General features: G+C 63.9%; 1 protein-coding gene across 7 annotated transcripts; it reads right to left on the bottom strand.

The window, feature by feature from the left end:
- On the bottom strand, positions 1-22,645 carry PER1 (period circadian regulator 1). Of its 7 annotated transcripts, none has more exons than XM_050932731.1 (23): positions 22,597-22,645; positions 11,423-11,743; positions 11,188-11,286; positions 10,441-10,595; positions 10,078-10,199; positions 9,762-9,963; positions 9,562-9,613; positions 8,600-8,742; positions 8,418-8,496; positions 8,073-8,179; positions 7,209-7,362; positions 6,996-7,104; positions 6,768-6,899; positions 6,475-6,583; positions 6,136-6,292; positions 5,686-5,813; positions 5,036-5,221; positions 3,951-4,151; positions 3,354-3,865; positions 2,775-2,940; positions 2,214-2,406; positions 1,640-1,790; positions 1-460 (listed from the first exon to the last, which is right to left on the bottom strand). In XM_050932731.1, the coding sequence occupies exons 1-23, from the start codon at positions 22,638-22,640 to the stop codon at positions 260-262; spliced, it is 3,723 nt and encodes a 1,240-aa protein (XP_050788688.1). In that variant the 5' UTR covers positions 22,641-22,645; the 3' UTR covers positions 1-259. The 7 variants fall into 7 exon arrangements, with proteins under 7 accessions (XP_050788688.1, XP_050788689.1, XP_050788692.1 ...); XM_050932732.1 differs by lacking the exon at positions 22,597-22,645 and adding an exon at positions 20,833-20,945; XM_050932735.1 differs by lacking the exon at positions 22,597-22,645 and adding an exon at positions 16,622-17,624.
- Between the last annotated feature and the right edge of the window lie 832 nt (positions 22,646-23,477).

Below are 23,477 nucleotides of genomic sequence, written 5' to 3'. Positions count from 1 at the left end.
GTTTATTGTCCCGCCTTTTCATACAAAAAAAACCTTCCAAAAATAAATACTCCACCCTGCGCAGGGCCAGCTCCGGCCTCCGGGGGGCGCCCGCGGGCAGGGTAGGGTCCGGAGCGGGGCCCGGCTCGGCTCTGCGCTCGACCTGGCTGAGTCCCGGGGCCAAGGCCGGGTCGGCACTTCTGGTCCATCCCATGTGGGTGCCTGGCTCCGAGGGGCAGCCGGCGCTGCCTGGCAGTGTGCGGTAAGACGGGCAGGGGCCTCAGCCAGCGTTCTCGGAGCCCGCCTCGGGCCGGGCCGGCTGCCCCGCCTCCTCCTCCTCCATGGCCATGTCCAGGCAGGGGGGGGCGCCGCTGCCCTCCTCCATGGGCTCCAGCGTGGCGCTCAGCTCCATGGCGTGCGGCTCCGTGTCGTAGAGAGGTGCCAGGCGGGAGGCCGGGTTACTGCCGCAGTCCACACAAGCCTGGGGGAGAGAGCAGGGAGGGTGTCAGTGCACTTGGGGCACCCCCGTGATGTTCTCCGTAACGTTTTATGGAAATACGCTTGTGAACGTAACTACAACGTAACTGGAATATGCTTCACGCAGAAGGTCTCTTGTAAGGTATCATTACAAAGCTTATAATCTACTGCGTGTGATCGTCCTATTTGTATGAATGTATCCGTCTTGCATCTGAAACTGGGAATATGATGTTAATTCTGAGGGCCTACTGTAATTATGCAAAGTGTGGGTCATTAATGGTGGGTTGGAAGCTGGATGGCTCCCGTGGACTAGAACAATTGGTTGTAAAGGGCTGTTTACTTGCAAACTTCCCTGGGGGTCGGTCTCACAAGATATGTGACCACATCACCTGATACCGGAATCGATCTTAAACCGGGTGCTTTTCCATTGAGGAGGGTGGGGACCCAGCAAGGCAAAGGATTCCCACCTTGGGCCAAAGCTATAAAAGGGGCAGGGGAGAACAAAGGGGGCTGCCCGTCGTGAGAAATCCCCGAGTTGCCACCACAGCTGGAACTAACATGGGCTGTACCAGGGGACAGGATTGGCCCCCGACTAGGAAGGAGACAAGTCTGTGAAAGAAGCTTAATGAGGGTGAGATTTCCCTGTATTCAGTTTCTTAATGGATTAGGCTTAGACATGCGTGTTTTGTTTTATTTTGCTTGGTAACTTACTTTGTTCTGTCTGTTACTACTTGAAACCACTTAAATCCTCCATTTTATAGTTAATAAAATCACTTTTGCTTATTAATTGACCCAAGATAAGTGATTAACGGGGGAGCAAACAGCTGTGCATCTCTCTCATAAGGGCTGGGCAGTTTATGAGTTGACCCTGCAGCCAGCGTAAAACGGATTTGTTTGGGGTTTGGATCCCATTGGGGGCTGGAGACAGGAGCACTTGCTGAGCTGTTTTCAGTTAAGTCTGCAGCTTTGTGGGGCACGGCCCAGACCTGGGTCTGGGCTGCAGCAGGCTGGCGTGTCTGGCTCAGCAGGGCAGGGTGCTGGAGACCCAGGCTGGCAGGGAAAACGGGCTCAGAGGTAATTCCAGCACGTCGGGTGACAGTCCCAAGGCGGTCTCTGTGACCGAATCCATCACAATCCCCCTACCCGGTGCCCAGGGAGCTGGGTGGGTCCGGGCCCTCCTCACCATGACGTTGATGGCCTTGGGCAGCAGACCCTTCTTCACCCAAGGGTGCACCTCGGCCAGCTCCTTCTTCTGCTCCTCCGTGAAGCGCGGCTGCTGCTTTTGCATCTCCCGCAGCTTCTCCCGGTCGGCCTGCAGCACAGCGGCCACGGGGCTGCGGGGCACAGAGCGGTGTCAAGGGTGGGGGCGATCCGGCTCTGCCCCCCACCTGCAGCGCTGCCCCTTGCCCAAGACCCCGGGGCGTTTCCCTGCCTGTCACCCTCCCCTGTGTGACCCGGTCAGCTCCCCACTCGCTCTGACCCGATCACCTCCCCCTCCCCCTAATTGCCAGCCCCCCCTCTTCCCCAATCACCCCCCCACCCCCCACCAGGACTGCCTATTCCCCCCTAGATCTGCCCCCAATCGCCAGCCCCACCTCTTTCTCAATCACCTCCCCCCTTGCCAGCCCCGCCTCTGCTGCCTCTGATCTGCCCCCCAATTGCCAGCCCTGCCTCTGCCCCCCCGATCTGCCCCCCGATCGCGAGTCCAGCCTCTGCCCCACCCCAGATCTGCCCCCCTAATCACCTCCCCGCCTCACCGGTCAGGCAGCTGGTAGGTCATCATGACCTTCTCGTCAGTGTTGGCCATGAGCAGCCAGAGGGGGTCCTGCAGCACGTACTTGATGAACTGCTCGCCGGCCCCCACCCTGCCCGGCGGCTGCCTCGCCCGCTCTGCCTCCGACGAGTCGATGCTGCCGAAGTATTTGCTGGTGTGGCTGCTTTTGCTGCTGGCTGCGCGGGGCAGGGGGAGAAAAGCGGGGAGGGGGGCAGGGGAGAAAGGAGCAAATCAGCACCAGAGGCAGAAACAGAACCCAGGAGTCCTGGCTCCCAGCCCCCCTGCTCTACCCACCAGCCCCCATTCCCCTCCCAGAACCGGGGAGAGAACCCAGGAGTCCTGGCTCCCAGCCCCCCCTGCTCTACCCACCAGCCCCCATTCCCCTCCCAGAACCGGGGAGAGAACCCAGGAGTCCTGGCTCCCAGCCCCCCCTGCTCTAACCCACCAGCCCCCACTGCCCTCCCAGCACTGGGGAGAGAACCCAGGAGTCCTGGCTCTGCCCCCACCACGGCTTTAGCCAATCCACTCCCAGCCTGTCACTCACTGGTGCCGCTGGCTGAGGTGCTGCAGCCGTTGGAGCCGCTGCGCACGGAGCCGCTACCCGAGGCGGCCGAGCCGGTCCCCGAGTGCGAGTCCTCCTGCAGCAACAGGTCCAGCAGGTCGCTGGAGCTGGACAGGGCATCGTTGTTGGACGAGTCCTGACCTTCCGCCTGCCGGGATGGGAGGAGAGGGGAGATCAGGACGGACCTGGGGGGCTGCATATGCACCTCCTCCAACTCTCACCCTCCTCACAAGACAGGGGTGGGGGTTCTGGAGAGAATCCAGGAATCCTGGCTCCCAGCCCCCCTGCTCTAACCCACCAGCCCCCACTCCCCTCCCAGCGCTGGGGAGAGAACCCAGGAGTCCTGGCTCCCAGCCCCCCTGCTCTAACCCACCAGCCCCCACTCCCCTCCCAGCGCTGGGGAGAGAACCCAGGAGTCCTGGCTCCCAGTTCCCCCTGCTCTAACCCACCAGCCCCTACTCCCTTCCCAGAGCCAGGGAGAGAACCCAGGAATCCTGGCTCCCAGCCCCCTCTGCTCTAACCACCAGTCCCCACTCCCCTCCCCAGCGGACAGCTCCTTACCAGGCCGGTTTCTTTCTGAGGGCCGAGCTCGACAGCACCCGGCGTCCCGCCAGCCTGGCCACCGGGCGCCTCCTGCCACTCGGCCGCCTTGGGGGCCTCCTCCATCTGCAGGAGGTTGAGCTGGAGCGGGGAGCTGCAGCGGGAGTCGAAGGGGGGCGAGTCGGGCCGCTCGGGCGTGGTGGAGCGCGAGGCCTCGGGGGGGCCGGGCAGGCGGGGGCCAAAGGGCTCCCCGAAGGGGGCTGGGAAGTACGGCGGAGGCAGGACATAGTTGGGGAGCATCAGGGCCACCACGGGGGCCACCAGGGGGGCGGGGAAGTGGGGGGCAGGCTCGGCAGGGGGTTGGCTGGGCGGAAAGACAGGCAGCACGGCGGGGAAGGGCAGGGAGGTGGCCGAGGGGGGCCAGGGGCCGGGGGGAGGCGGGGAGCCGGTGCTGTCGGACGTCTGGTGCTGCTTGACACGCTTGGCCTTGGATTTGCCGCGCCGGCCGGCACCCCGCCGCGGGCCGCGGTGCCCTGCCAGGAGAAGACAAGGCGGGGGGTTAGCAAAGGGAGGACAGGGGCCAGGCACGAACCCGCCCCCCCCGGACAAAGACCCCACCTGGCTCGGCGCCCGGCCCCTCCTGACGGCTGCGCCCGGCTGGCGCGTCGAAGACATGGAGACGGCTGAGCTCCTGGAAGCGGGTCAGGAAAGCCTGCTCCTCCTGTTGGGTGTGCACGGACAGCACCTCCTTGGTGAGCCCCACGCGGCGGTACTGCTCCCGGTCGGGGGGCGCGGGGCCCTCCTCCAGCATCGCCGTGTCTGGGGAGAGAGCAAGGGGGCAGGCGAGGTCAGCTGGGGGGGCCGCCGCATGGAGCCGCGTGCAGGGAGAAACGTTACGCAGTGCGCGAGCGGCAGAGCCGGGAGAGAGAACCCAGGAGTCCTGGCTCCCAGCCCCCCCCTGCTCTAACCCACCAGCCCCCACTCCCCTCCCAGAGCCGGGGAGAGAACCCAGGAGTCCTGGCTCCCAGCCCTTCCCCCCATCATGCCACCAATGCCCAGAGACGACCCTGTGTGGGGGCTCCCCGTAGCCAAGGGGCTGTTGCCAAGCAGCTGTGCTTTGTTGGGGGAACCCCCCCCCCCAACCCAGCGGGGGCTTCGCCGGCAACTCGGTCGCCACTAAGGAAGGAAACAAGAGAGGGAAAACACCTGTCAGGGGGAGGCAAATAAAAGGGGGGGGAAATGAAAATCCATTCGGGGAGGGCCACGAATCCAGCGCCTCCCCCTCTCCGGAGTCACCCGCAGGGGTGTGCTGACAGCAGGCGTGGGGTAAGGGGGAAAAAGGCAAATTAAATACACATGGGGAGTCGGGGGAAACCCAGCTCCCCCCACCCTGCCCCGCCACACTGGGGAAGGAAGAGGTGACGGGGTGCGGGGGGGGGAGCGGAGGCTGCCCCTGAATCTTACGCTGTCACTGAGATGCGGCGGAGATGGGGGGGGCCCCCCCCGACGGCAGGGGGAGACCGGGCGGCTCCCTGCCACTGCCGGGAAGGGTGCCGGGGAGCCAGCGGCAGATCCAGCCGCCTGGCACCCGGCCGGAGCCGCCCCACTGCGCTCCCTCCCCGCTGGCGGCCCCGGGGTCGAAACGGCCCCGGGCCGGGGCCCCCCCCCTTACCCCCCACCCAGCGGCGCTTCCCCTCGAGTACCCGATTCCGGGGCTTTCTTATCTCCCACGTGGACGATGGTACTGCTGAAGCTACACTGACTGGTGAGGGACACCACGCTTTCGGCTTTGCTGGGCAAAGCCAGCGGGGCCAGCGCGGGTCCCACCGCCGCGGCGGGCTCCTCCTCCTCCCTCCTGGACCAGCTGGGCAGCATTTCCTCCGCCGCATCTGTTCAAAGAGACAACGAGGGGTTAATGAGGTGGGGGGGGGCGTGCCGCGGTCCCTGGGGCGGCACGGGGCGGCGAGGAAGACAGACGAGGGGATAAACAACCGTCCCGGGCCGTTTTCCCGCGGGGAAAACGTGGCCGCGACCCCAAATGTGCCCCCAAATCGTTCTGATTTCAAGGGAGTTTTGGCGTCGGGAGCCAGCAAACGTTCACACACGGACGGGAGAGAAGCGTTTCGAGGCGGTCGAAGGGGGGGACGTCGACGGCCCCGAAACGTGGCTCCCGCCGGCCGAATTTCACCCGGCGCCGCCAGCCGGGCGGATGGATCGCAGGCCGTTAGCAGCAGCTGCCCCCGGGCCGGCATCTGGACCTGCCTCCAGCAATCCCCGGTAATATCCAGAGGTGGGGAGAGGGCAACAGGTGGACCAGGGAGGGATGGGGCGAACGGGGCAGGCGGGACGCTACCTTTTGCCGAGCCAGCCGCCTCCCGGCCTGCCCGCTGTTTGTCGTCGTCGGAGTTGGACGAGCCGGTGTATGAGGAGGAGCCGCATTTCCGCTTCACCCGGCTGGGGATGTTGTAGCTTTCCAGATACCTAAAAAAGCCACAGGTCCCAGGGTTAGCGAGAGATCCTTATATAGCCAGGCGCCCCACCCCAGAGGTGGCTGCATCTCAGCGCCGGGCAAGGGGTCCCTGAGCAACCAGCCACCCTGCCCCAGAGGTGGCCGCATCTCAGCGCCGGGCAAGGGGTCCCTGTGTAACCAGCCGCCCTGCCCCAGAGGTGGGCGCATCTCAGCACCGGGCGAGGGGTCCCTGGGTTACCGGCCACCCTGCCCCAGAGGTGGCTGCATCTCAGCACCGGGTGAACTCCCAGTGTGGGGAACGGCTCCGAGCTGGGGTCCCCAGCCCCTGCTCACCGGATGATCCCGTCCAGGCAGTTGATCTGCTGGTAGGAGTAACTGGAGGGCTCCTTCCTGCCGGACTCCTCAGAAGAGACCACCTGGCCCGGGCCCCGCTGCGCCTCACATGGGGCCTCCCTGCCTGGCCCATTGCCGTCCTGGGACATCTCCAGGCCTGGAACGAGGGGGGGGGACCCAGATCAGCTGGAGCTGCCCTCGATCCGCCCCACACAGGGGCCCTGCCTGCGTCTCCCCAGCGACTAGGGGTGACCGAAGAGGGGCTGGTACCCAGGCTGGCAAACCCCCCTCCCCTCCAATCTGCCTCCATTCTAGCCGCGAGGGGCCCAGGACTCTCACCTGCGGTGGGGGGCTTGGCAGGCGGCGGCTTGGTCCGGGACTCGATAAACATCTGCTGGCCCTGGTTCTTCACCATGTGCACGTCCTTGCAGAACTGCTGGAAAGTCATCTGGGGACAAGAGGTGGGGTCAGGGCTGTGGGAAGGGGAGCAGTCTCCCCCACACATACCCCCGCTCTAACCACTGGGCACCACTCCCCTCCCAGAACCAGGGAGAGAACCCAGGAGTCCTGGCTCCCAGCCCCCCTGCTCTAACCACTAGCCCCCAGTCCCCTCCCAGAGCTGGGGCTCTTACCGGCCGCTGGGCCGGCGTCTCCTCGGCGAGGAGGCCGTTGCTGTCGCTGGATGAGGCCGCGCTCAGGAACTGCTCGTGGGAGGTGTTGCTGGCCATGCTACAGAGCCCCACGGAGCCGTTGCTGTGCACAGGCTGTGGGGGGAAGGGAAGGTGGGGGGGGGTTAGCACTTAGAGGGAGGCATCTGGTGGGGGGGGGCGATGGGGGGCTAAGAAGGGAGCACGACCCACCTGAAGCAGCAGCCGGTGGATCTGCTCCGAGAGCTCCTGGATGTCTGGCTCCAGCGGTCGCATCTTCAGCGCCTTGGGGGCCATGAAGACGTCTTCGTTGAGGGGACCCCTGTGCGGTAGGGGGGAGAAGGGTCAGGGTGAGGTGGGTGGCCCCCAAGACCGCGAGGCAGCCGGAGAGCTGCGGAGCCGGGGGAGGGGGGACCCGGTACTCACGTGCGCACTTTGTGGCGCCCCATGACGAAGGAGATCTTACGGCTCCAGGGGTTAACGAAACTGGACCAGCTGGTGTCGATGGTGACGTACTCGCCGTGGCGGGTGCAGAACCGGAGCGGGGAGTGGTCGAAGGGCTGCCCGCCACACTGGAGAACTGGGGGGGTGGGAACACGGATCAGGGCCTGAGATACACACACCCCGTTCCCCTCCCAGAGCCGGGGGGAGAACCAGGAGTCCTGGCTCCCAGACCCCCTCCTCGAACCACCAGAGCCGGGGAGAGAACCCAGGAGTCCTGGCTCCTAGCCCCTCTGCTCTAACCCACCAACCCCTGTTCCCCTCCCAGAGCCAGGGAGAGAACCCAGGAGTCCTGGCTCCCAGCCCCTTCTGCCTGCAGCCTCTGCACTGCAGGGAACTGACTGGACAAGGCCCGATGATGCCAGTCGGTGAAAACTGCCAAAGGCCGGGCTGATGTTGCTGGGGTGGGGGCAGAATTCCTCCCTGACCCCAAACCTGGCAAGGCGCTGGACCCCACGGAGAGCTAGCCCCATCACCCGGACAGCTAGGGAGAGGTTCTATGTGTCAGCTAAGGTCACCAGCCCACCCTGGAGCTGAGCTCGGACATTTCAGAGGAAGGTGGAAAAAATTCCCTGCACAGATTTTGCCAATCGCACAGGGGGACCAATCTCCCTTCCTGACCCCGGCAGGCGCCAGGCTGAAGCCCTGAAGCATGAGAGTGGATTAGAGTCAGTGTCCGAATGGGGAGTCGCAAATGGCACTCACCCTTTGGTTCATTCCCCCCGGCACCCTTGGGATTCCCCCTTCCTCACTCAGACACCCCCAGGATTCCCCCCACCGCACACTCACTTTTTTTGTGGATGGCCAGCATGAGCGGCCTGTCCTCCGGGTGCAGGTAGAAGAGGACGGGCGTGCCAATCAGGTCCTGGGGGAGGTAACCCAGCAGGGGGGCAGCCCTGGGAAAACAGACACCGTGAGCTGGGGTCCCTGGACGGCCCCACCACCCACCAAGGTCCTGGCCTCGACAGGACCCACAGCCCAGCTACAGACAAGGCTGACCCAAAGCGATAGGAGGTAGGGGGGCGACAGTGGCTCACTGGGGACCCTCCAAGCTTCGCTGTGCTGCTGGGGGGCAGCCCGGACAGACAGTGGGTCTCCCCCCACCTGCATCCCAGGCTCTGCCAACCTGCTCACCTCTCGTCCACGTCCTGGAACAAGCAGCTGGGGGTGTGTCTGGTGGTGAAGATCCGTTTATCGGGCGGGATCCGGGGAGCTGGGGGGACGAGACACAGGCGGGGGTCAGGACACAAAGCGGAGGGCACAGGCAGAGGGAAGAAGCCGAGGGGCCCTCCCCTGGCCCATCCGCCCCAGCTCACCTTCGTATCCCGAATGGATGCGCTCGGCGATGAGCAGGCAGCAGGGTTGGCCCTCGGCGCCGGCCGCGGGGCGCACCTTGGCCAGGTAAGGGGTGAGCCGGAAGGGGGTGTAATACAGCTCGCGCCCACGGCCGCGGCCTCCACTGAGAAACAAACGCCTGCAATAAGACCAGAGGCCAGAGGAGACCGGGACCAACCAGCAACGACAACCGCAGGAGCCCCCTGCCCCAGCCCCCGGCGCAGCTCCCCATCCTAGCCCCTGATCCCTCCTCAGTCTGGCTAGGAACATGGGGTCCCCTTCCCTGTCCCACGTCCCCCAGGTGCCACCAGGAACACGGGGCCCCCTTCCCCACCCCAGAACCCCTAGACGCCGCTGGGACTGCTGGGAACATGGGGTTCCCTTCCCAGCCCCACCTCCCATAGGCGCTGCTGGGAACACGGGGTCCCCTTCCCTGCCCCAGACCCCCCACCTCAGGCACAGCTAGTAACATGGGTTGTGGGGTCCCCACCTCAGCCCCCGATTCTCCCCTCTACCCAGGGACAGCTGGGAACACGGGGTCCCCTTCCCAGCCCCCTGCCTGGGAGCTGCTGTGAACACGGGGTGCCTGCCTCTCCCAGCGGCACTGCCCACGCCGAAGGGAGCGAGGGGGAAGAGGGGGCACAGACAAGGTCAGCTTGGTTTCCCCAAAGAGGGAGCCTGGACCCCAGCGGACGGATCCGGGGCCGTCTTGCAGCCCCGAGGATCGCCCGTCTCGCAGCCTGGCCCGGCGGGAGCGAGAAGGCGGCAGTGGAGACGCTGGGATGTGGGGCACAAGGCCATAGGGGGTCCGGCACGGCACAGGGAAGCCGGCTGGGATTTGCCGCGTGGGATCTGAATGCCGGGCACAGCCCAGTTCCTTAGGGGTCCCCCAGCGCTACACCCCCTCAGAGACGGCACCCCGCCTGCCGCAGGTGGAACTCACCTGATCCGGCAGAAGACCGATTTCTCTTGGGTGTAGTCCACAGCGGCCGCAGCTGGAGACAAAGGCCAAGGGGCGGGGGGTTAGCGGGGGGCTGGGAAGGCTCTGTGCCCCTTTCAGAGCCAGGGAAAGAACCCAGGAGTCCTGACTCCCAGCCTCCTCTGCTCTAACCACTAGCCCCCGGCCCTCTCCCAGGCACTCACTGGCCGAGGTGCAGGTGCTCCAGGAGGGCAGGTGGTAGGGGGCGGTGGAGCCGTAGAAGATGCTGACGTCCTGGGGGGCCAGGAACTCGGCGAAGGTGGCCCCCTTGAAGACGTCCCTCTTGCAGTGCAGGACGAAGGCCGCCTGGTCCGAGATGTAGAGGATCTTGCCCGTGACGAAGGAGACGGCCACGGCGAACGTGTCCTGCGGGGACAGGGGGCAGTTGGGACACCGGGGAGAGCCGGAGAGGGCTGACAGCGCCGGGGTGAGATCCCGGGAGCAGCTCCCGCGAGGAGGGGGCGGGGGGGGGGCACTCACGGGGTTCTTGAGGGTGTACTCGGAGGTCATGCCCTCCAGCTCGGCGATGGTGTACGTGGCCACGTCCAGGTAGCAGGGCTGGCTCTCGTCGATGGCCCACTGCTGGTAGTAGTCGTGGCTGGCTGTGGGGGGGGGGCGGGGGAGCAGAGACCCGTCAGCACTGGGAGCGCGGGCACCCCCTGCCCACCACAGGCCGGGCACGGCCCTGCCCGGCAGCCTCCGCGATACCACAGACAGCGAGGGGGCGGGTGGGTCCCTTGGATCTCGCCTGGGACTCCCCCGCTGGCCCAGCGACCCCCAGCCGGTGCACCACGCCCCCCAACCGGCCCAGCGCCCCCCCCCCGCCAGCCCAGCACCCCCTACCTTGGACCTGCTTGACGCAGGACAGCGCGTACTGCAAGGTGGCCAAGGTGCCCGACTGGCCCTTGCCGCGTTTCTCCGAGGGCAGCCGGATCTTCATCTCCTTCAGCGCCTTCATCAGGTCCTTCTGGGTCTTCACCCGCGCAGACTGCTCGCTGCTACAAGGGGGGGCGGGACGGGTGAGCCAGCGGGCCACAGGCCAAGCCCCCGCCACCAGCACCCCCCCACCGGGGCCCAGTCGCAGGGAAAGGGAGCAGTTGCCCAAAGGTCATGTTGTGAGTCAGTGGCAGACCCAGGAAGAGAACCCAGGAGTCCTGGCTGCCAGCCCCCCCTGCTCTAACCCACCAGCCCCCACTCCCCTCCCAGAGCCGGGGAGAGAACCCAGGAGTCCTGGCTCCAGGGCCCCCCTGCTCTAACCACCAGTCCCCGCTCCCCTCCCAGAGTTAGAGAGAGAACCCAGGAGTCCTGGCTCCCCGCCCCCCTGCTCGAACTCACCAGACCCCACTCTCCTCCCCGAGGCAAGGAAAGAACCCAGGAGTCCTGGCTCCCAGCCTCCCTGCCCTAACCACTGGCCCCTACTCCCCTCTTTACTCCCACTTGTAATTCTGCACAGTCTGGCTTCTCCAGAGGGGAGAGCAGCTGATGTGCATCAGCCATGCTGCAGTATAGGGGGAAGAGTGGGGAGAGAGGATCTCCCCTAGGGCTGCGTGCACCCCCCACCCCGGCCCCCCACCGCTTGTGCTCGCCTACCTGCAGCCGCTGGTGGAGGGGTTGTCCTGCTCGGAGCTGGTGCTCAGCAGGCTGTAGGCGATGGAGCTGCTGGGGGGAGATGGGCTCTGCGAGTTGGTGCTGCGGGGGAGAGAGTAACGGGGGGCTGTTCAGAACCGCGGCCCCGCTGGAGCGGCACGGAAAGTGGGGTGCCCCGAGGCAGACCCAGAGGGGCCTCCACGCCCCCGGACGCCGGGGTCCACCCCCCTCTCCCTACCTCTTGCTGCTCTCGGTGGTCTCCAGCAGGGCCGAGTCTTTGCCGTTCCCGCTGCTGCTGCGGTCGCTGTGCAGGGAGTCCCGCCCGTGCGACTCGGTGCCGCTGGAGCCGTTGCTGGTGGCGTCCATGTCGTCAGTGGCCCGGGCCCGCCGGGGGGCTCCGGAGCCGGCCCCGCCCACGCTTCCCTCCTCGAAGGGCGCCTGGCCCGGCTCGCAGCCGGCGCTCATGATCGGGGAGGATCTGGGGACATCCCCCAGCCCGTGGGGAGGTGCGGGGTTCGGGGCTAGAGACAGAGCCGGTCGGAGACGTCGCAGGCTGTATCTGTGAGAGCAGAGGGAGCTGGGGTTAGAGGCACCGGGCCCCCCGACTCCAAGATCCGGGCTGCAGGGGGAACCCCCTCCCCAGCTCCTGGGGGGTGGATTGGCTCCGACACAGACTCCCCCCTCGGCCCAGGTCCAGCACCCCAATGCCAGGGCTCCCCCATCTTTCCCCCACACCTCTGCCCTCGCCTGCTGTGACCACCGTGCCAGGCTTTTGGCTGGGCCACCCCGCTGGCGCTTACCACTCAATTCACCCCCCATTCCCTGGGCGCAGCCAGCCCTGGCGCACACCCCGCCCCGATGGGTGGTGGGAGAAAGGGAGCTCCCCATCACACCCCATGGAACATGGACAGGCCGGCTTATTACTCATCAAAAATACACTGCTACGGGACAAACGCTGCCCAGAGCTGGGGAGAGAACCCAGGAGTCCTAGCAACCAGCAACCCTTGCTCTAACCGACAGCCCCCACTCCCGTCCCAGAGCCAGGGAGAGAACCCAGGAGTCCTGGCTCCCAGTACCCTCTGCTCTAACCCACCAGCCCCCGCTCCCCTCCCAGAGCTGGGGAGAGAACCCAGGAGTCCTAGCACCCAGCAACCCTTGCTCTAACCGACAGCCCCCACTCCCGTCCCAGAGCCAGGGAGAGAACCCAGGAGCCCTGGCTCCCAGCCCCTCCGCTCTAACCACCAGCCCCTACTCCCCTCCCAGAACCAAGGAGAGAACCGAGGAGTCCTGGCTCCCAGCCCGCCCTGCTCTAACCACCAGCCCCTATTCCCCTCCCAGAGCTGGGGAGAGAACCCAGGAGTCCTGGCTCCCAGCCCCTGCTCCCCTCCTAGAGCCGAGGAGAGAACCCAGGAGCCCTGGCTCCCAGCCCCCCCTGCTCTAACCACCAGCCCCTACTCCCCTTCCAGAGCCGGGGAGAGAACCCAGGAGTCCTAGCACCCAGCAACCCTTGCTCTAACCGACAGCCCCCACTCCCGTCCCAGAGCCAGGGAGAGAACCCAGGAGTCCTGGCTCCCAGCCCCCCCTGCTCTAACCACCAGCCCCTACTCCCCTCCCAGAGCCAGGGAGAGAACCCAGGAGTCCTGGTGCCCGGTACCCTCTGCTCTAACCACCAGCCCCCACTCCCCTCCCAGGGCTGGGGAGAGAACCCAGGAGTCCTGGCTCCCAGCCCCCGCTCCCCTCCAAGAGCCAGGGAGAGAACCTAGGAGTCCTGGCTCCCAGCCCCCCCCTGCTCTAACCACCAGCCCCTACTCCCCTCCCAGAGCCAGGGAGAGAACCCAGGAGTCCTGGCTCCCAGCCCCCCCTGCTCTAACCACCAGCCCCTACTATCCTCCCAGAGCCAGCGAGAGAATCCAGGAGCCCTGGTACCCACCACCGACTCTGCTTTAACCACTAGACTGCACTCCTCTCCCAGAGCTGGGGAGAGAACCCAGGCGTCCTGGCTCATAGCCCACGCCTCCTCTCCGCTGCATGACTTCCGACAGCCAGGCCCCAGCCCCTGGCCGTCGGTCGGGCAGGACCCTGGGGCACAGCCCGGAGGTGCGGGCACCGAGCCCCACCCCAGATGTCAGCCCCTTTGGTCACGTGGGGCCCACGGCCGTGCCGGGAGCGCTAAGCCCCGGAGAGCCGCTGTGGGTCTATTTCAGGCACCAAAGCCGGCCTATTCTTAGCTCAGCTGTTCGCTTCCAGCCTCTTATCGGGACTCTCCCCGCTCGGCCGGTAAGCTCTTCGCCAGCCGGCTATACTTAGCAGCCTGTCCGAGAGACAGGCGCTAAGCCGGTCTGGGCCGGAGCCAAGGGTTTGTAAACAGCGAGTCGGCCAAGACGCCGCGGAATGACCCGGATTCGCCCATTGCCAGACCCACAGGGCCCCCCCGAAAGCCCCACGGCCGTGCCTACAAACAATCGCTCATTTCAAACGCTTTAGCTACCAGCCGGGACCCGAGCACCGCGCGCCACGTTCCCCTGGCGACAAGAGGCAGCGATGGGGGAAGTCAACAGGCGGTTACCAGAGAAACTGGGAATGGGGTGCTCGGGTCCTGACAGATACGTACACCAACAAATCGATTTTAAAAAAAAAAAAAATTCTTCTTTAGACAGACAATCATTGCTGACGGATAGATGGATGGATAGATGTGGTCATTTTGGCCCAAAACATTACACCGATTGGGGAAACCAGATGGTTCCCCAAGTGCTTGCCTACACCCCTGCTGGCATGGAAAGAGTTCAGTCCACTGAGGCCTGGTCCACACTCCAGCGTTAAATCGATTTAAACAGCGTTAAATCGATTTAACGCTGTACCCGTCCACACTACAAGGCACTTTAAATCGATTTTAAGAGCCCTTAAAATCGATTTCTGTACTCCTCCCCAACGAGAGGAGTAACCCTAAAATCGATATTACTATATCAATTTAGGGTTAGTGTGGATGGAAATCGAAGTTATTGGTCTCATTCTTTTACTGAGCTACCCAGAGTGCACTGCTCCGGAAATCGATGGTAGCCTAGGACCATGGACGCACACCACCGAATTAATGTGCCCTAGTGTGGACGCGTAAAATCGATTTTATAAAACCAATTTTATAAAACCAGTTTTAGTAATTTCGATTTTATGCTGTAGTGTAGACGTGGCCTTAGATGCACACCTTTAATGACGTGTGTGAAAGTCTCTATGTGGCTGCTTATTCTGGAGCAAGTGCACCCTGTTCAGATTTCGTCTACACTAGCAATGGAGAGAATTCAAATCAGACCAGGGCGCTCTTATTTCAGATTAAGGCCTTGGCTACACACCAAAGCCGTATTGCTTCAACTACCCCAGAACTGTTCTGATTTCGATATTCTGTAAGGTTCCTCCCAGTTGATTGAAACTGGAATATAGTGCGTCCACACGGCCTTGTGGGCGAGTGAAACTAAGATGTTTAAAAAATAAATTAAACCTTGATTCAATAGCCCCAAATCAATAATAAAAGAGAAAATTAAAGCTTAGAGTTGGCCCTGGGAAAAAAAAATAAATTCTACCTTTTCTAAAGACAACATTAAACCTACCACTTGCTAGGATTTCACACACACACACACCCCGCCCCGAGAAACAGACACGCAGCAGGAGGAGAACAAACAGCTACGCCCGCACACACTTATTTAGCAGGGAAAGGTGTTTCTAAGCAAGCGAACCCTGACCTGGCTGCGTCTGCAACCCAGATACAATCGCCACAAAGGGGCTGTGTGTGTCTACACCAGAACCTTGCCCCAATTGAATTTAAGGGGAGGGATTTTTAAGCGATTGAAACTGATGCAAAGAGCTGCACGGACACTTTTCCAGTCTTTGCCGGGCAAAGATAAGCCAAGCCCCCCAAACAGCCCCCGCCCCGGGGCATGCACCAGCCGCACTCAATTGGTTTAAAACCTGATTTAAGTGAATCCAGCAGCAAAGCTGGGGCGGGGGGGGTGGGGGGAAATGACTGGTGTCTCTCAGCAGAGAAAGTAAATTTCAGCTCCTGCCTGTCTGATAAGCTCAAGAAAGGAGGAGTCAAAAACACGGACCTGCTTGCAAAGCTGACTCGATTTTAAACGCTTCCCCTGGAAGACTTTCGAGACCCATCTCCAAAACAAATCCAGTCATCCACGACCCCCATCCCAAGACTGTTGCTTCATTTCCTGCCCCCCACCCCCTCCGCAAGTTACAACTCTTGCATCCTTTCGCCTGTGCTGTTTATGAACACATTTGCTACACGCGCATCGGACTAACCAGCCACCTGTCTCTCCAAAGCGGGGGCACGCATCTCCCGCGCCGGCTTTCCACCCCCTGCCCTGGCGGCGTTGCAAAGCCTCGCCCTACAAAATAAATGAATACAGCTTCCCAGGGCTAATTAGCATGCCAGTGACGAAGGCCAAAGGCAGGGAAACCAGCAGCTGGCACGCCCTGTCTTGGCAAAGCAGGGCAGTCGGAACGACTGCTCCCTTTGCAGAGAGAACATTGTGTGCTGGCCGAACAAATCCCCGTGTGTCAGCACCCAGCTGACCTCCGGGGAGGAGCCCGCAGCCCTAGATCCGAAAGGCTGCGCAGGGGGAGGGAAGGCGGTGAGAACAGGGGAGCGCCCGCAGCCGTCAAGGGGGGCAAAGGGGCCGAAATCAACGACGGGGGCGGATTTCAGACTCACAATGACAGCGGCACGTCTCTGGGGTTCTGCCTCTCTTCGGTGCTGCAAACCCCGCCACGGCCGGCCGGCTCTTCCTGGCTGCCCAGGGCTCCAGGGTGCATCCTCTGCAGCCAGGCACCCCCCAAATGCCACCAGCGCCCAGTGGCTTCGGCAGAGACGCTGCCCCCAATTGTGTAACGCCCGGCGGCTTCGGCATTGGCCGACCGCCGGGTGATGTCAGCGCCGTGTTACACAGCCTCGCACGTGGACGGCGGTGCTGCCACCCCTGGTTCCGGGGCGGCTCTCATTGGCCAAACGGGCCGACCAACGGGAGCCAGGTCTGCCTGCATAATCAACCAGCAAAAGCATCAACAAACCGCATGCCAGCTGCTGGCAGGGCACCAAATCAGATGGGGGCGGAAAAAACAGAGCCAAGCAGGATGTGCCACGGGGCTGGAAACAAGGCAGATTTGGGAGGTTTCCCGGCCCATGTGGGAAATTTGGAAAATTTTTACAAACTGGGGGGGGCGGAGGGGAGACCCACAACTGAATCCAAAACTTTCACCCGGATCCTTTCTAACCGTGTGACTCAATTTCCTTAAAACCCCATCTTGGATCCACCACCCAGACCTTGGGGGAAAAAAACCCGTTCCAGAGATGCCCGATTGAATGGGTCATGGTCAGCAGCAGGATGGCCTTAGCCGCTCATAATAAGGAAGGGGACCCAGTAGGGCAGGACCGACCTACTTGTTGGGGCTTTGTACAGCTCCAAGCGCATTTGGGGTGGTCGACAGGCAGACTGCAGGCCAAATCCAGACTGCCAGATGCCAGGACCAAAGAGTCACAGATGGCACCGGGGAGGGGGGAACGACATTCAGTAGTAAGCAGCAGGCAGGAGGGCCGGCATTGGTAAATATTATTTTCTTTGGCAGATAAGAGGTCCCCAAAGAGGAGCAGGGAACGGAGGCACAGGAGGGGTGAAAATATTGACTCTAGCCCACGCTGGCTGATAAGGCAGCTGCGTTGGTCCCCTTTTGCTGATAAATATTTGCACTGTCAGTAAATAGGAGCACTCAGCCAGGAGCCCCAGAGCAAACCTGCTGCTCCCAGCACCGGCCCAGAGGGCAGGGTCTTCAAAGCCAAGCCCCGCCAGGACCAGAAACGGAGGGGATCTCAGCCGGGCGAGCTGCGTTTGGGTCGAGCACTTGTATGGTCCCCATAGTACACGAGCACCGCTCAGTCTTTCATGCATTTATCCTGGCAAACCCGGGCCATCACCCTCATTTTATAATTGGGGAAACTGAGGCATGGACTGACAGCACAGACCTGAGACCCCTGGACTGGCTTCTGTTCCAGCTTCCCTGTCCCCAATCTCACCATCTCCTGTTCTCTAACTGCATGCCCTGTGGGGCAGGGGCTGGCTGCCCTGAGGCCTCGACACACATTAGACTCATAGAATACCAGGGTGGGAAGGGACCTCATCTAGACCATCCCCCTGCTCAAAGCAGGACCAATCCCCAGACAGATTTTTACCCCTGTTCCCTAAATGGCCCCCTTAAGGATTGAACTCCCAACGCTGGGTTTAGCAGGCCAATGCTACAACCCCTGAGCTACCCCTCCCCACTGCACCGTGGACAAGAAGCACAGCTAGCCTCAGTTTCCCTTGCAGACAGCTCTGAGGGCAAAGGCCTGGCGCTCCCGGGAGTTCATTTTGTTCTGGATGGGAGGCCTGGGTCCCCCACCGGATTCACGCCCACGCGCCCGCAGGTCAGGAGCGGACCCCATCTGGCCCCCTCTTCTCCACACCGAGCTGCTTGGCGAGCCCCCCTCCCCGCCGGCTACATTGTTTCCCACCGCCAGGCCCGCTCGCCTGCAGGGCCATTATCCCACCACCCCCGCCAGCCCTTTGATGCAGGGCTCTGGAGAGCGGGGGGCCCCCTGACCCAGCCCACTCAGGGGAAGTGCAGTGTTCCTGCCAGGGGTTAATTACACAGGGCGGGCGAGGGATGACAGAGCCGGAGGGAATGAATGCTCTGAGAAGTTCACTGCTTCCCTCCCAGAGCTGGGGCGAGAACCCAGGCGTCCGGGCCCCCTGCCCCACCTGCTCTAATCACCAATCCCCACTCCCCTCCCAGAGCCAGGGAGAGAACCCAGCTGTCCTGGCTCCCAGCCCCCGCTGCTCTAACCACTAGCCCCCACTCCCCTCCCAGAGCCAGGGAAAGAACCCAGGAGTCCAGGAAATGCGTCTCCTGCACCCAGTCAGCTGTAACCGGAGCCCCCCTGAGCCAGCTTCCTGACATAACCAGGTCACTCGCTCCAGCCTGTGGTGGTTTCATTCACAGGGGCCTTTATGTAATATTTCCCAGCCAGGCACCTGCCTGGCAGCTCCTTACACAACACGCCAGCCCCCCGGGGGGCTTTCCAGGCGCCGTGGTGGTGTCACCGGAGCAGCGCGCCTGCCATTGGCCTGTCCCGGGGGCGGAGGATGTGGGGCAGGCATAAAAGCACCCGAGCTCTGCCCAGCGCCCCGCCCCGGGCCAAGTTTGTCGTGTGGAAATAAACCAAGGCAGAGCGCCGGGAACAGTGTGTTCTCTTGGCTTAACCACAGGCTGGGCGGAGACAGCGACTCCCTCCCCAGCTCTCACAGGCTAATTTATTCGTTGGCTGCACCCAGAGCCAGGGAGAGAACCCAGGAGTCCTGGCTCCCACCCCCCCACGCTCTAACCACTAGCCCCCACGTCCCTCCCAGAGCCGGGGAGAGAACCTAGGAGTCCTGGCTCCCACCCCCTCCTGCTCTAACCACTAGCCCCCACATCCCTCCCAGAGCTGGGGAGAGAACCCAGGAGTCCTGGCTCCCAGCTCCCCCCTGCTCTAACCACCAGACCCTACTTCCCTCCCAGAACCAGGGATCCACCACTGCCAGTAGACAGACACGCGCTAGCGCGCTGAAAACAGCAGCAGAAGGAGAGGGGGTGGGAGTATGTCCCGGCGTGTTTCTGGCCCATCCATTGTATACGGCTGGTCTTAGCATGCTCCAAGCCGCAGTGCAGACGCACCCCAGGCATCACCCCTTCTTTCCCTCCCGCCATCCCCAAAAACCCACTCCGGGACCACCCCTGCCGTCCGGCCTCAAACCGACAGGAGCCAGGCTGAGCAAACCGGGACTCATCTCCGGGGGACGAGCCGTGGGTACCTCGGTGGGACCGGAGAACAGACAGCGGTGGAGCTGGATGCAGTCCAAGAAACCCTGCACGTGGCAAAACACAGCACCAGGCACCACGCCCCCCGCCCCGCTAACACACCCCTGTGTGCCAACACAGACCGAGCGCTCCAATAACCTCTGCCCTACTGTACTTTTTATTATGGCAATCTCACGGGTTGACACACGCCAGGATTGCAACATTGACAGTAACCCCGGCACACCGGCTCTTTCCAAAACAACCCGTGACGCGCAGAAAGCTCGCCAGCGTGCTTTTAGCCGGCCGGGCGCGAACGGTCCTCCACTTCCCAATACACGCAGGAGATTCGGCATCCCCAAACACGGCGCAGAATTTCGCGGGCTTTGTGCAAACCCCCGGGGCTAGCACCAGACGATCCGGCTCTCTCCTGGAGGGGAGGGAGGACGAGACACGGTTACCTTCCTCTGGGTCATCCCGAGCCAGACAAAAGCAGGAATTCAGGAGACGCTTGTTTTAGGAACGGAACCGATGGCCTTTAATTCGGGCCTGGAGAGCAGTAAGGCTCCCAGGAAGAGCCCCTGATCCTCTTGACAGCCCAGGGCATGGATGTTCTCAGCCGTAATCTGTACGCCGGCAGCCCATGAGCGGCTAAGCTGGCTTTTTCAGCCATCCGCCCCCCCCCCCCACAAAGGTCAGAGGGCACTGGAGAATCCAGCATCGGGCAGATCTGCAGGACACACGCAGCCTCCTGGTTGGCGGACGGGGCTTCTCCTCTTTGGGCCCAGGAGGGATCGAGACGGAGACTTTTCGGTACAAAGTTGGGAGATTTCCCAAAAAGACAGGCGGTATTTACCAGTCCCAGTAACTGGCAAGGAGAACAGCCGTGGCAAGGAATGTGAACCCTGCTCCTCCGGGTCCCCATGGAGCCTAGTTACCCCAAAAGGCTGCAAGCCAGGACTCCTGGGTTCTCTCCTCAGCTCTAGGATGGGAGTGGGGGCTAGTGGTTAGAGCAGGGGGGGCTGGAAGTCAGGACTCTTGGGTTTTATCTCCAGCTCTGGAAGGGGAGTGGGGGCTGGTGAGTTACAATGGGGGAAGAGGGAGAGCCAGGACTCCTGGGGCCCTGGCTCAGCTTTGCCATTGTGCGCTCCTGCGTCACTACCCTTGACGCGCGCACACACACAAAGAACACCTCACGCACAGAGCAAGGCTGCAGCAGCAGGGCCGGGGAAAGACACAAAGAGTTTCCAGCCCAAACGCGCCGGGAGCCTCCCCGACACGCCACTCTCCCGGGGCTCTGGGCCCGGCAGCCGAGGGGGCGGCGGGGGGCACAACACAATGACTCAGTCGCCGCCGAGGCGAGCGGGCCCCTCTCCAAAGCCTCGATTACATAAGCCACTCGTGGCGATTATGAAAGGGGCCCACATGCACTTGTCAGCCCCAGCCACGGAGCCCAGCCACCTCCCCAGCTCATCCGCAGGGGGGGTCCCCCCATTGCGTGGCTGGCCAGGTGTGGGCTCCTGAGATGCAGCTAGCTCTGGGGTGGGGCACTGGAGCATAAAGAGGGGGATTCCGGGGCCCTTGCACAGCTCCACTGACCCCCCACAGAGGATCCCACCCGCCCGCTGCTCAGATCCCACAAGCCCTGTCTGGGAGCCCCCCAAAACTCCCCCACGGTGCTGTCAGCTCCCAATGCACCCTCATCAGCCCATCCCCCAGGTACAACTCCTAGCAACTTAGCATGCCCCCAACCCCCCCACAGAGCCTCCAGCTCCTACTGACCCCCAACGCCCTTGATCCGTCATGTCAGGAAAATTCAGGGGAGTGGGGTGTAAACCTGTGTCCAGGGGGGCGGGGGGGGGGGTAATGGGCTGGTCCCATGCCAGAGGGAAGGTGCCCCCGCAGCGCCTCCTCCCATAGACCCCTGACTCCACCCCCCATGGATACCCTATGGGACCCTCACATCCATAAACCCAGGACCCCAATCCCCTCTGCCCCATATAACCCCCAGGCCAGCCCCTCACTTCCCTGCTCCACCCCATCCTACAGACACCTCCAAACCCCTCCTCCTCCATGGATGCCCAATAGATATCCCAGACTCTCTGCCCTAAGAGACCCCCTCATGCCAGCCCCTCCCACTACAGGCACCCCTCCAGGCTAGCCCTGCCCCCCACAATAAAGGATCTTCGAGCCATCCCATAGCCCTATGAAATCCCCCAAACCCCTTAGTTCCTCCCCTTATGGACCCCCCATAGCCCCTCTGCACTCCCATGCTCCCCAGCCGCTCTAGCCTATGGGATCCCCAATTCTCAAATCCTAGCCTCTCACCCAGCCCCTCTACTCCCTCACCCTAGGGACCCACAGCCTCTCTGCCCTATAGATGCCCCCACAGCATCTCTGCCATATGGGACTTCAAAGCCCTCCGCACTCCCACACAGCTCCTCTGCCCTATGGGATCCCCCACAGCCCCCTGCAGCCTCTCTGCCCCACAGGATCCCCACAGCCCCCCCTCACAATCCCTCTGCCCCACGGGATCCCCACAGCCCCCACACAGACCCTCTGCCCTATGGGACCTCCCACAGTCCACCTGTCATATGGGTTCCTACAACCCCCCTATATCCTCCCTGCCCACGGGACCCCCACATCCCCTCTGCCCTATAGGATCCCCACAGTCCCCCTGTGCCACGGGATCCCCACAGCTCCCTCATAGCCCCTCTGCTCCACAGGATCCCCATAGCCCCCACACCCCACGGGGCCCCCAGCCCTTCCAGACCCCCAGCCCCAGGGACTCACCCTGCCAGCTCCCCCCTCTGCCCTACGAGATACCTCACGCCCCACGCGGCCCCTCTGGCTCCCCCCTCTGCCCCACAGGATCCCCACAGCTCCCCCGCCCCACGGGACCCCCCACAGGCCTTCCAGACCCCCAGTCCCACGGCCTCAGCCCCCCAGCTCCCCCTTCTGACCCCCCACGCGATCCTCACAGCCCCCCTGCCCCACAGGGCCCCCAGCCTCACGGACCCAGCCCCCCGACTCCCCCCTTTCCCCTACGGGATCCTCACAGCCCCCCCATAGCCTCTCTGCCCCACGGGATCCCCACAGCCCCCACACCCCACGGGGCCCCCAAACCTTCCGGACCCCCTGCTCCACGGACTCAGCCCCCTGGCTCCCCCACGGGATCCCCACAACCCCCACGGACTCAATCCACCGACTTCCCCCTACGGGGTCCCCACAGCCCCCCTGGCCCACGGGGCCCACAGCCCCCCGGGATCCCCCCCTCTGCCCCACGGGATCTCCACACCCCACGAGGCCCCCAGCCCCACGGGAGCCCCACACCCCACGGGGCCCCCCTCTACCCCACGGGATCCCCACACCCCACGGGGCCCCCAGCCCCACGGGATCCCCATACCCCACGGGGACCCCAGCCCCACGCGCCCCCCTCTGCCCCACGGGATCCCCACACCCCACGGGGCCCCCAGCCCCACGGGAGCCCCACACCCCACGCGCCCCCCTCTGCCCCACGGGCTCAGCCCCACGCGCCCCACTCACCGCGGCGCCGCTCCCCGATCTGCCCCTTCGGCTGCGCAGCCCATGCCCAGCCCCGCCCCTCGCCGCTCGCCCCCATTGGCCGCCGCCGGCCCCGCCCCGCTCGCCGCCCATTGGCCGCCCTGCCGCTCGCGGGCTCCCATTGGCCGGTCGGGCCCCGGGCATGCAGGCGGCCGCGTGAGGCCGCCCGGCCCCGCCCCCGAGGGGCGTGTCCCGGCCGGGCATGCAGGGCCGCGCGTGACCCGGCCCCGCCCCCCGCCGCGGCCCATTGGCCCGCGCCACGGCCGGCCCCGCCCCGCCGGTCGCCGATTGGCCGGCGCCTCACCGCAGCGGCAGCTGGGGGGACACGTGCGGGCTCGGCGCACGGGGCGAGCGGGGGTGCGGCCGGACGCCTGGGTTCCTTCCCGGCCTGTGGCGGGGGGGCGGGGCTGTGGGAGCCAGGAAAGCGGGGAAGGCCGGTACTGCCCCCCCCCAGCCCCGATCTGCGTCCACCTGGATCGGGGGGGAAACTGAGGCCGGGCACCCACAGCCACAGCGTGTACAGCTCGTGGGCCTGCCTTCCACTGGCTTCCCCCGCTCTAACCACCGGCCCCCACTGCCCTCCCAGAGCCGGGGAGAGAACCCAGGAGTCCTGGCTCCCAGCCCCCCTGCTCTAACCACTGGCCCCCACTCCCCTCCCAGAGCCGGGGAGAGAACCCAGGAGTCCTGGCTCCCAGCCCCCCTGCTCTAACCACTGGCCCCCACTCCCCTCCCAGAGCCAGGAGAGAACCCAGGAGTCCTGGCTCCCAGCCCCCCTGCTCTAACCACTGGCCCCCACTCCCCTCCCAGAGCCGGGGAGAGAACCCAGGAGTCCTGGCTCCCAGCCCCCCTGCTCTAACCACTGG

This window comes from Gopherus flavomarginatus, chromosome 23 (genome assembly GCF_025201925.1).
Source record: "Gopherus flavomarginatus isolate rGopFla2 chromosome 23, rGopFla2.mat.asm, whole genome shotgun sequence".
Classification (NCBI taxonomy): domain Eukaryota; kingdom Metazoa; phylum Chordata; order Testudines; family Testudinidae; genus Gopherus; species Gopherus flavomarginatus.
The sequence above is the reverse complement of the archived record's forward strand: the minus strand, read 5'-3'. Positions and strand labels throughout refer to the sequence as shown.